The 12,500-nt window shown below is 43.8% G+C and overlaps 1 protein-coding gene across 1 annotated transcript in view; it reads right to left on the reverse strand.

Moving 5' to 3' along the window:
- Positions 1-12,500, reverse strand: part of hsf4 (heat shock transcription factor 4) — a gene marked incomplete at both ends in the record, with an annotated part of 55,206 nt that overhangs the window by 7,014 nt on the left and 35,692 nt on the right. Inside the window, 4 exons of the mRNA XM_084316775.1 lie at positions 1-83; positions 1,867-2,088; positions 7,334-7,455; positions 11,215-11,314. The exon at positions 1-83 is cut by the window's left edge and continues 29 nt beyond it. Coding sequence (XP_084172901.1) covers positions 1-83; positions 1,867-2,088; positions 7,334-7,455; positions 11,215-11,314 — 527 coding nt within the window. The remainder of the gene's footprint in view (positions 84-1,866; positions 2,089-7,333; positions 7,456-11,214; positions 11,315-12,500) is intronic.

A 12,500-nucleotide genomic window follows, 5' to 3' on the forward strand; every position in this document is an offset into this window, starting at 1 on the left:
CCTCCTGGTGGCTCCTGAGTAGAAGCTGCTGTAGGTCCTCCAGACTCATGTCCACATTCTCTACCGCCTCCGATACCTCCACCCTGAACACACACACACACACACACACACACACACACACACACACACACACACACACACACACACACACACACACACACACACACACACACACACACACACACACACACACACACACACACACACACACAGACACACACACATTATTATCTACTTCCTGCTGCACATCCAAACCTCGGGCCAACATGTCCTCGTAGCCTCCTGGATACAGGTTCTAACCTCGGGCCAACATGTCCTCATAGCCCCCTGGATACAGGTTCTAACCTCGGGCCAACATGTCCTCGTAGCCCCCTGGATACAGGTTCTAACCTCGGGCCAACATGTCCTCGTAGCCTCCTGGATACAGGTTCTAACCTCGGGCCAACATGTCCTCGTAGTCCCCTGGATACAGGTTCTAACCTCGGGCCAACATGTCCTCATAGCCCCCTGGATACAGGTTCTAACCTCGGGCCAACATGTCCTCGTAGCCCCCTGGATACAGGTTCTAACCTCGGGCCAACATGTCCTCGTAGCCTCCTGGATACAGGTTCTAACCTCGGGCCAACATGTCCTCGTAGCCTCCTGGATACAGGTTCTAACCTCGGGCCAACATGTCCTTGTAGCCCCCTGGATACAGGTTCTAACCTCGGGCCAACATGTCCTCGTAGCCCCCTGGATACAGGTTCTAACCTTGGGCCAACATGTCCTCATAGCCCCCTGGATACAGGTTCTAACCTCGGGCCAACATGTCCTCGTAGCCTCCTGGATACAGGTTCTAACCTCGGGCCAACATGTCCTCATAGCCCCCTGGATACAGGTTCTAACCTCGGGCCAACATGTCCTCATAGCCCCCTGGATACAGGTTCTAACCTCGGGCCAACATGTCCTCGTAGCCTCCTGGATACAGGTTCTAACCTCGGGCCAACATGTCCTCATAGCCCCCTGGATACAGGTTCTAACCTCGGGCCAACATGTCCTCGTAGCCTCCTGGATACAGGTTCTAACCTCGGGCCAACATTATTTTAATATATTTGTTGAAGGACTATACATTTTCCTGTATTATTGGCCATCTCTGAGGATAGGTTTATAAAAGAAAAATTGTTTGTGTGATAATCACGAGTTACAGCTTGGCAGCTTGGCCCACCACCGACGACCCCGCTCAAGGTCACCACCGACGACCCCGTTCAAGGTCACCACCGATGACCCCGCTCAAGGTCACTACCGACGACCCCGCTCAAGGTCACCACCGACGACCCCGCTCAAGGTCACCACCGACGACCCCGCTCAAGGTCACCACCGACGACCCCGTTCAAGGTCACCACCGACGACCCACGCTCAAGGTCACCACCGACGACCCCGCTCAAGGTCACCACCGACGACCCCACTCAAGGTCACCACCGACGACCCCGTTCAAGGTCACCACCGAAGACCCCGCTCAAGGTCACCACCGACGGGGCTTCCGGACGCTGGGTCTGTGCTCAGGGGCCGACCTTCCTTAGGGCCCCAAACGATCATCAATTCATTTTAAAAGAAAAAAGAAAATCTCAGGATAGTGGTCTTATTTAATCAAGACCCTCCTAATTATTTAATTGGTTGAAAGGAAGTCAGTCGGACAATCAGAGGGGGCCTTTCGAAAGGTCAATCATCATGTTAATCGTAATTTAAATCGAACAGTAAAGTGTCTAAACAGCTGCAGCCCTCTGGCACAGACATCTGATTTAAGGTCAAATGGAAGGGGCCCCCAAATCTTTTTTTTAATACGGGCCCCAAAAGTCTGGGGACGGCTCTCTACACATGTTGAAATACCTGTCCAAGGCAGGCCTCCTGCTCCTCCTCTCCCCCGAGGAGCCCCTGCCCTCCAGAACGGACTGCACCATGGCCACTGGGAGGACGGGGGGTTCCGAGGAGCACACTTCACAGGAAGAGTTGAGTGGTACAGCCTCCTGTCCTCCTCCTCCTCCTCGCCCTCCTCCTCCTCTCACTCCGGGGCTAACTGGCTCCTCCTTGATCAACATCATGCACTTCTCCCTGCAGAGGAGACACAGCAGGGTTGGGATCAGGTGACCAATCCCAGCGCCACCTACCTTGGCCAAGGACACTATAACAGAAGGAAGGGTCATCACATCACTGTGTAGCGTGTGAACGCGCGCGCGTTGGTGCCCAGTGTGGAAACTTTCCGTTTGGCCAATATTGAGTTGAAGTATATTGGTTGATGTGTATTTCCTCAGACAGCTGGTATATTTAGAATTTCAATACAGGCTTCAATAGAACTGACACCGAAGTCTGGCACCAAGCAGAGCATAGAACGCCGGTATCCTGATGTGATGACCTTTCCTTCTTTTATAGTTTCCTTGGCCTTGGCGACAGCTTCACAACCACCCTTAGCTAGGCCCGCATTCCATTCGCTCACGCTTTGATGAACTTGAACATGTAGCCATTATTTTCTGTGGCAAGGACTTGGATTTTCATCCACATAGGATGTTTGAAAGATGTACTTGGGGAAGGTACAGCGAGGCAGAGGGTGTTGTTTTTATCGAATCCCTAAACCCAAAACATATTGGTTGAAATAGCAGCATTGGATTTATGTGGAAGACCAGATGAAAAAAATCATCGCTAACTCGGCTTTTGAAAATGGAGGGGAGACCTTGCTGGTCACAGATAGGAGAGAAAACTCTTTTGATGCACGAAGATACAAGTCATACTAGTCATTTTGATGGCGCACATGATGCTCTGTTTCAAAACGACACCACAGGAAGTGCATTTGTTTGGCGGCAAAAAGGCCCAAAAAACACCACATTTTGCCATATTCTACCGGCATTTGGCGGGTGGCGGCAGTAATGCCAAGTCCTGCATGGCTTGCAAGATTATACATTCAGAGAATTGAGACCGGAGTGTAATGTTTAAGTGCATTACCCCTTACAGGGGTTAACCCTTAACCCTTAACCCTTAACCCTGACCCTAACCCTAACCACCCTAACCCTAACCCTAACCCCTGCCCTCATTAAATGTTATCTCACATAGCCTACGTTTATTATTATGTCCCAAAAAATGCTTTATCCCGAAGTAAATTATGCAGTTTTACTGTATTTTCTGGTGTAGTCCAGGGTTAGAGTCCAGGGTTAGAGTCCAGGGTTAGAGTCCAGGGTTAGAGTCCAGGGTTAGAGTCCAGGGTTAGAGTCCAGGGTTAGAGTCCAGGGTTAGAGTCCAGGGTTAGGGTTCAGGTTGGGGGTGCAGGGATAGTGGCATGGAGCACCACTCCACTTGTGAAAATAGTTGTGGTTATGATATTGTCGACAAGCTAACTCCCACAGAATTAACTACATCATCGTCCCTGTCCTGCGATGACGGGCAGGTAAGGTTGCCATGGTAACAGTAATACATGTCAGTAGCCTACTGGTCAACTGGTGCAGCATGCAGTACATGATCATGCTTTTTCATAGCTTGTAAATCGCCTATTAGTAGCCTGGGCCCTATTCCCCGTACCTGGTTCAACTAAGTCCATCAAAATTCCCATTAGCCAGATTCAATTAACCTGATGATTGAAACCAGGCTTTCTCTGTTCCTCGAACGCTGATTCAGTCTCGTTAATTCGAACCAGACTTGATACTCAGGATAATTGCGCGCGGCCGCCTCACCTGAAAAGACAGCAGGTCTCGATCGCAGAAATCCTGATTTTCTAACGGCATTGATTGATTGTTGAAAACTTTATTAACATATTGCATAATGGGTACAATACAGTACGGCTCAATAGCCTCGCCGACAAGTTAAATGCATAATCTATAGGTTCATTTTAAGTCCCTCATTACCCCAATCAATCAGATTATATTTCTTTAAATGTGCCTGCTGGCTGGCAGTAGGCTTAATGGAATGAATAATCTAATGAGATCTTCCTAGCGAAAAATAATTAGTTCAACTCTTTCAGAATAAGTAGATAAAAACAAGCCCAAAGAGTATATCTAATTGATACGAATGAATATATGTTTATGAGGATATCTGTACTGTATGTGCTTAGGTATCATGTACTATATACATACATGCAGGGCCGCCTCAGGGGGTGTGCGAGCAGTGCGGTCGCACAGGGCCTCGCGGGAAGGGGGGCCTCGCAAAAAAAAAAAAAAAAAAATTATTAATTTTTTTTATTATTTTTTTTTTATTTTTTTGCGAGGCCCCCCTTCCCGCGAGGCCCTTTTTCATCACAGACCTAAAATCTAGTTTTGCTTATATGCTTATATATTTCACATTAGACACGTTTGTAGAATGTGTCTGACTTGTTCCTGGGTCTGCAGACATACTCACTATTGGAGCTCAGCCTCTGGGGTTCTGCAGCAGCATTGGTTTCAACGAAGGGAGTGGTTTTACTTACATCATGTGTAGACAGTGTAGTACGCCGGCGTGGCAGCGTGAGTCAGCTGCTTTTGACTATGCTTAGTTATGCCAGCCAAGACGAAGCAAGAGGTCGGTCATTATCAGTCGGTCGGTCACCAAGGAACGTTGACGAAAGGCCTCTCGCTAGCGGGACAAATGGCCGGAGCCTTGTCATGGTATAGCCATGATGTCGGCTAGTAGCTAGCTTAGCTAAAGGCTAACGTTAGCTAACCTATTCAGAGGAGTGAGGCGAGGCGAGTGGATGTCTTTTCAAAAGAAGGAGAAGAGAACTTGTGAGCAGATAAATCTGTTAGGCAGCAATACGCCGAAAGGTGTCCAGTCTGCCGGAAAGTACTCGAAGAAGAAGAAGAAGAAATTACACCGTGGGGCCAAGAAAGTCTCCTTCCACGTTGATTGATTGATTGATTGATTGAAAACTTTATTAACAGATTGCAGAATGGGTACAATACAGTACAGCTCATGATACTGCGTTATGGTGAGTCAACCTATGATTATATACCCGCCGTGGACCTGACCCTATCTCTCTTTCTCTCTCTCTGGAGCCAAACTGGTCGACTAGCTAATACTACTAGTAGCTAACGGTGTGTGCCTGGTGAGAGCACCTGGTTGTATGCAGCTACATACAGCCAGGTGCCTGATTGAGCTAACTGTTAGCCAGTTAGCTGTTTAGCGTCAGCTGGGAACGTTCGTTTGATGCTATCAGTTAGCCTTGAGAATAGCAGGCCCTTTGACAGAAGATGTAGTCGGGCCTGCACCATGACAAGGCTCTGGCCATAGCTTCTTTTTGTCCCGCCAGCGAGAGGCCTTTCGTCAACGTGGAGACCTGTGTTGCGGCCTTTCGCCCTGCGTTCCTCGTGCAGGTAAAATTAATGAAAATGTCATGACATTACCCCACTCTTCCTTCCTTCCCCTCCCGAATGTTTTGTTAATAACGATGTTTTTTTCCAGGCAAAACATATGCTACTTCACAACATTTGGAGATACGACATGTGCTGTGTGTGAATGGTCGTTTGTGTAGCTTGGGTAGCGTTGGGCCATTGGCCAAAGCTGTGTGTGGCCTGGTGTCACAGTACCTGGCTAGCCTATTTAGCTGATGTCGGCCATTGGCTCCTTGCTGCTTTGGTTTCTCTGGTATACCCTCTTCTTGTTGGATTTAAGTGTTGATCTTTGTCCTTTTGAATCTGTCATACATGCTCTAGTCTCTCTCTAACACACACACACATGACAAACACACATGTTCTCTCTCTCTCTTTCTCTCTTTCTAACACACACAGTCTGCCTATGGCGGCCTTTCTCGATGGCTAGGCTGTGCTCAAGGATCTTCAGTCACAGTGCTCAGGTATTCTGCCACTGTGTACTCTCTGTTTAGGGCCAAATAGCATTTCAATTTCTTTCCAATGTGTCTCTCTCTCTCTCTCTCTCTCTCTCTCTCTTGGATTTAAGTGTTGATCTTTGTCCTTTTGAATCTGTCATACATGCTCTAGTCTCTCTCTAACACACACACACATGACAAACACACATGTTCTCTCTCTCTCTCTCTCTCTTTCTAACACACACAGTCTGCCTATGGCGGCCTTTCTCGATGGCTAGGCTGTGCTCAAGGATCTTCAGTCACAGTGCTCAGGTATTCTGCCACTGTGTACTCTCTGTTTAGGGCCAAATAGCATTTCAATTTCTTTCCAATGTGTCTCTCTCTCTCTCTCTCTGTACACTGTATATTGACTGTAGAACGGGAGCTCTCTCTCGCTCTCTCTTTTGCTATATGTTGACTGTATCATGCCCCGCCTCGGGCAGCGCTATTATTTAAGAATATGTTGACTGTATAAAAAAAAAAAAAAAAAAATATATATATATATATATATATATATATATATATATATATATATATTTTATTTTTATTTTTTTTACCTCATTATTTTTTACCTCATTATCTCAAGTCACGTCCACGTCATCAAATTCGTCAAACAGCGCATCTCCTCAGACATTTTAATCCCAGTTACAATATCAAAATAACGTGTGAGTGACAGTGATACAATTCAACAATCCAGAGATTCAGATTTGTCGTAATTCACATCCACAATCCACGCATAAAGACGCTTCAATTTATGCTTGAATGAAACACAATCTGGGCGCTCCGTTAAGCAAATACATCCACAGCGGAGAATATGAAACGAATCAGAGCCAAATACCGCGGGATTCACATTTGCAATGCTCCGTTATTAAAATAACCACATAGTGTGTGTCGCGACTCGCGAGCGCCGTATCCGCATAACTATGACCTGCATTATTTAAGACAAAGTAAATCCATAGGCTGAATATGATATATTATCAGCATTTTAGGTCTATTATTTTACATTTCAAAAGCCCCCTCTAGAAAAACGAAGCACAAAAACATAATTCAGAATGGTATAATGGGATCTAGACTGTGAGGAAGGGAGCTGGCATTTCTTTTTGCGAGGGCGTGGCCAGGTTATCCAGCTAACTGAACTAAACCCTGCGCTCGACCAGGTTCAAACTTTCTGATCTGTTGCCATAGTGATTTAGACAATCGCGCATCGGGGAACCGAAAGATCTGGCTTATGTCAAGTTATCCTGAAAATTAACTCAGTTAGCCAGGTACGAGGAACAGGGCCCTGGTGTTGGTTTGTTTAGTAGAATGGCGTGTTTTTGTAATGTTTTTTGTCATTGTGGCTCCTGAATTTGCCAACCCTGAGTACCACTGGGCTACCGTATCCATTATGCCTAGTGTGGGTCTGGGCTAGTGTGTTGGTATGTGTCGATAAGGTGGAGGTAGTCTGTCTGTCTATATCTATATCTATATGTTGTGGATTTGCCAACAAAAAAGAAAAAAAGGCTTTTGTGATTGGCTAGATCCCCTGTCACTCACCTGGTCTCCTCAGGCTGCATCTGAATGGCCAATCCACTCTGCGTGGACATGTCAGTAACGTCTGATATGATTGGTCCCCCTGTTAACCCGCCACTGGAGCAAGAAGCCGTCTCATTGGATGGCTGAGGAGGGAGAAGGATTATGGATTATGGATTAATAAGGGTTAATAAGCAATAGTAATAATCATTAGTATTACCATTAATTTATCCTTCATTAAATGACAACCGTGAGAAATTAGATGTGGCGTGCGCCATATTGGTTGGCATGAACCCTCTATGAAAATACTATGAATATCAGGAACCTTGTGCCAATAACAACATGTGGTCCAAATAACTGTGATAAAACAATGGTGATTTATTTTGCACATAATCTCATCAAAAACGTGTTTTGCACACATTCATTTAGTTTGATAGTTATTGAGAGTAAATTAGTTTGAATACCTAGTTACTGACTGGATGTAGAAAGGTTAGGGTTAGTTTAGGGTTAGGTTAGTTTAGGTTAGGTTAGGTTAGGTTAGGTTAGGTTAGGTTAGTTTAGGTTAGGTTAGGTTAGTGTTATGTTAGGTTAGGTTAGGGTTTGGTTAGGTTAGGTTAGGTTAGGTTAGGTTATGTTAGGTTAGGTCATGTTATGTTAGTTTAGGTTAGGTGAGGTTAGGTGAGGTTAGGTTATGTTAGGTGAGGTTAGGTTAGGTTATGTTAGGTTAGGTTATGTTAGGTTATGTTAGGTGAGGTTAGGTTATGTTAGGTTAGGTGAGGTTAGGTGAGGTTAGGTTAGGTGAGGTTATGTGAGGTTATGTTAGGTTAGGTTAGGTGAGGTTAGGTGAGGTTAGGTGAGGTTACGTTATGTTCGGTGAGGTTAGGTTAGGTTATGTTATGTTAGGTGAGGTTAGGTTAGGTTAGGTGAGGTTAGGTGAGGTTATGTGAGGTTATCTTATGTTCGGTGAGGTTAGGTTAGGTTATGTTATGTTAGGTGAGGTTAGGTTAGGTTAGGTGAGGTTAGGTGAGGTTATGTTAGGTTAGGTTAGGTTAGGTGAGGTTATGTTAGGTTAGGTTAGGTTAAGTGAGGTTAGGTTATGTTAGGTGAGGTTAGGTTAGGTAAGGTTAGGTTAGTTAGGTTATGTTAGGTGAGGTTATGTTAGGTTAGGTGAGGTTAAGTGAGGTTAGGTTATGTTAGGTGAGGTTAGGTTAGGTAAGGTTAGGTTAGTTAGGTTATGTTAGGTTAGGTGAGGTTAGGTTAGGTTAGGTTAGGTGAGGTTAGGTTATGTTAGGTGAGGTGAGGTGAGGTTAGGTTAGGTTAGGTGAGGTTAGGTGAGGTTAGGTTAGGTGAGGTTATGTTAGGTTAGGTGAGGTTAGGTGAGGTTAGGTTAGGTGAGGTTATGTTAGGTTAGGTGAGGTTAGGTGAGGTTAGGTTAGGTGAGGTTATGTTAGGTTAGGTTAGGTTAAGTGAGGTTAGGTTATGTTAGGTGAGGTTAGGTTAGGTAAGGTTAGGTTAGTTAGGTTATGTTAGGTGAGGTTAGGTGAGGTGAGGTTAGGTTAGGTTATGTTAGGTGAGGTGAGGTTAGGTGAGGTGAGGTTAGGTGAGGTTAGGTGAGGTTAGGTGAGGTTATGTTAGGTGAGGTTAGGTTAGGTTAGGTGAGGTTAGGTGAGGTTAGGTTAGGTGAGGTTAGGTTAGGTTAGGTTAGGTTAGGTTAAGTGAGGTTAGGTTATGTTAGGTGAGGTTAGGTTAGGTAAGGTAAGGTTAGGTTAGGTTAGGTGAGGTTATGTTAGGTGAGGTTAGGTTAGGTGAGGTTAGGTGAGGTTAGGTGAGGTTAGGTTAGGTGAGGTTAGGTTAGGTTAAGTGAGGTTAGGTTATGTTAGGTGAGGTTAGGTTAGGTAAGGTAAGGTTAGGTTAGTTAGGTTATGTTAGGTGAGGTTATGTTAGGTTAGGTGAGGTTAGGTTAGGTTAGGTTAGGTTAGGTTAGGTTAGGTGAGGTTAGGTTATGTTAGGCGAGGTGAGGTTAGGTTATGTTAGGTGAGGTTAGGTTATGTTAGGTGAGGTTAGGTGAGGTTAGGTTAGGTGAGGTTAGGTTATGTTAGGTGAGGTTAGGTTAGCTGAGGTGAGGTTAGGTTATGTTAGGTGAGGTTAGGTGAGGTTAGGTTAGGTTAGGTGAGGTGAGGTTAGGTTATGTTATGTTAGGTGAGGTTAGGTTAGGTTATGTTAGGTGAGGTTAGGTGAGGTTAGGTGAGGTTAGGTTATGTTAGGTGAGGTTAGGTTAGGTTAGGTTAGGTTAGGTGAGGTTAGGTGAGGTTAGGTTATGTTAGGTGAGGTTAGGTTAGGTTAGGTGAGGTTAGGTGATGTGAGGTTAGGTTAGGTTAGGTGAGGTTAGGTTAGGTTAGGTGAGGTTAGGTGAGGTGAGGTTAGGTTAGGTTAGGTTAGGTGAGGTTAGGTGAGGTTAGGTTATGTTAGGTTAGGTTATGTTATGTGAGGTTAGGTGAGGTTAGGTTATGTTAGGTGAGGTTAGGTTAGGTGAGGTTAGGTGAGGTTAGGTTAGGTTAGGTGAGGTTAGGTGAGGTTAGGTTAGGTGAGGTTAGGTGAGGTTAGGTTAGGTTAGGTTAGGTTAGGTTATGTTATGTTAGGTTAGGTTATGTTAGGTTATGTTAGGTGAGGTTAGGTTAGGTTAGGTGAGGTTAGGTGAGGTTAGGTTATGTTATGTTAGGTTATGTTATGTTAGGTTATGTTATGTTAGGTTAGGTTATGTTAGGTTATGTTAGGTGAGGTTAGGTTAGGTTAGGTTATGTTAGGTTAGGTTATGTTAGGTTAGGTTATGTTATGTTATGTTAGGTGAGGTTAGGTTAGGTTAGGTTATGTTAGGTTAGGTTATGTTATGTTAGGTTATGTTATGTTAGGTTAGGTTATGTTAGGTTATGTTAGGTGAGGTTAGGTTAGGTTAGGTTAGGTTATGTTAGGTTAGGTTAGGTTATGTTAGGTTAGGTTATGTTAGGTTATGTTAGGTGAGGTTAGGTTAGGTTAGGTTATGTTAGGTTAGGTTATGTTAGGTTAGGTTATGTTAGGTTATGTTAGGTGAGGTTAGGTTAGGTGAGGTTAGGTGAGGTTAGGTTAGGTTGGGTGAGGTTAGGTTAGGTGAGGTTAGGTGAGGTTAGGTTAGGTGAGGTTAGGTTAGGTGAGGTTAGGTGAGGTTAGGTTAGGTTAGGTGAGGTTAGGTTAGGTTAGGTGAGGTTATGTTAGGTTAGGTGAGGTTAGGTTAGGTTAGGTTAGGTTAGGTTAGGTGAGGTTAGGTTATGTTAGGTGAGGTTATGTTAGGTGAGGTTAGCTTAGGTTAGGTTATGTTACGTTAGGTTATGTTAGGTTATGTTAGGTGAGGTTAGGTTAGGTGAGGTTAGGTGAGGTTAGGTTAGGTTAGGTTAGGTTAGGTGAGGTTAGGTTAGGTGAGGTTAGGTGAGGTTAGGTTAGGTGAGGTTAGGTTAGGTGAGGTTAGGTGAGGTTAGGTTAGGTTAGGTGAGGTTAGGTTAGGTGAGGTTAGGTGAGGTTAGGTTAGGTGAGGTTAGGTGAGGTTAGGTTAGGTTAGGTTAGGTGAGGTTAGGTTAGGTGAGGTTAGGTGAGGTTAGGTGAGGTTAGGTGAGGTTAGGTTAGGTTAGGTGAGGTTAGGTTAGGTTAGGTTAGGTTAGGTTAGGTTAGGTTAGGTTAGGTTAGGTTAGTTTAGGTTAGGTTAGGTGAGGTTATGTTAGGGCTCATGGTTATTTCAGGTTAGTTACCGACTGGATGTAGAAGGGCTCATGGTTAGTTCAGGTTAGTTACCGACTGGATGTAGAAGGGCTCATGGTTAGTTCAGGTTAGTTACCGACTGGATGTAGAAGGGCTCATGGTTAGTTCAGGTTAGTTACCGACTGGATGTAGAAAGGCTCATGGAGGGTCTCCATCTGGTGACTGTGGCTGTACTTGGAGACAGGAGGGCTGGGGGAACCGTCGTCCAACATCAGAGGCCTGGAAGGATCATTAATAATCAATCAATACACATGATCTGTTCTAGATTTGTATCACAGTAAACATTAGCAAAATTATCACAGTTTCACAAAGTAAACAATTGATGAATTCTAAAGATTGAAGGCCTAGCTGACTTATCATCAAGCATCAAGGGCCATAAAATTATCAATAATTATCAATGGAAATGATCAGTTATTAATCTGTAACTATACATGAAAATGTGAATTATGTTTAAGTGTACATCACCGTCTATTTCCTTGTATCTCCAAAAGGAATTTAGAAATCGCTGGTCGTTATTCTGTTATTCTTAATCTGTAATATATTAATCTGTTATTCTGTTATTCTTAATCTGTAATATATTAATCTGTTATTCTGTTATTCTTAATCTGTAATATATTATTCGGTTATTCTGTTATTCTTAATCTGTAATATGTTATTATGTTATTCTTAATATGTTATTCTGTTATTCTTAACCTTAAACCTGGAGCCCTATTTTCTGAAAATCCGCCTAAAATACATACCTAAGTAAATGGAATATTGCTCCACTTCTACATGCTGCATGTTCTTGGTATCTAGGGACATCTATGGACCTCGGTTAATGTATTCCCAGTGTCCTAAATATTGTGTCTATTACTAGGCTTGCTTAAATTGTGATGAAACAAAGGAGAATATGAATTATGATTTTTCTTTGCATCTTTGACAGTGAATAACACCATGCTAAAAATGACCAGACATGAAAAACTACCACTGAGTTCGTTCAGTACCTTCTTGAGATCATATGTACAACAGATCTAAGGAAATTAATAAAGGGAAGATGATTAAACAGAAGGTTTTGTAGATACAGTACTAAATTCTGCCATCCGGACCCATGCAATTTGAAATATTATTATAGAATATAGAATATGAGGCCTATAAATGACCTTATTATAGCCAATTATAATCCATCTATGGCCATCTATGGATTGGGCGAAATCTTGTCTCTCAAATGGGAGAGTTCAATTTGGATTTAATATCACCAGGCGTGCATGAAGAACAGAGAATGAAATCTACTGTATGTACAGTAGGTTTTTTATTCTTGCGACAGATCCGCCATTTTTATTTTAAATTTTTTTGTATCTCTCTTTCTCCGATTTTTCTCTGTTTTCTCCCCCTCCCAATTTAGTCCTTGTGCCAATTCCCCCCCCTC

Source organism: Notolepis coatsorum, assembly GCF_963971535.1.
Source record: "Notolepis coatsorum genome assembly, chromosome: 6".
Classification (NCBI taxonomy): domain Eukaryota; kingdom Metazoa; phylum Chordata; class Actinopteri; order Aulopiformes; family Paralepididae; genus Notolepis; species Notolepis coatsorum.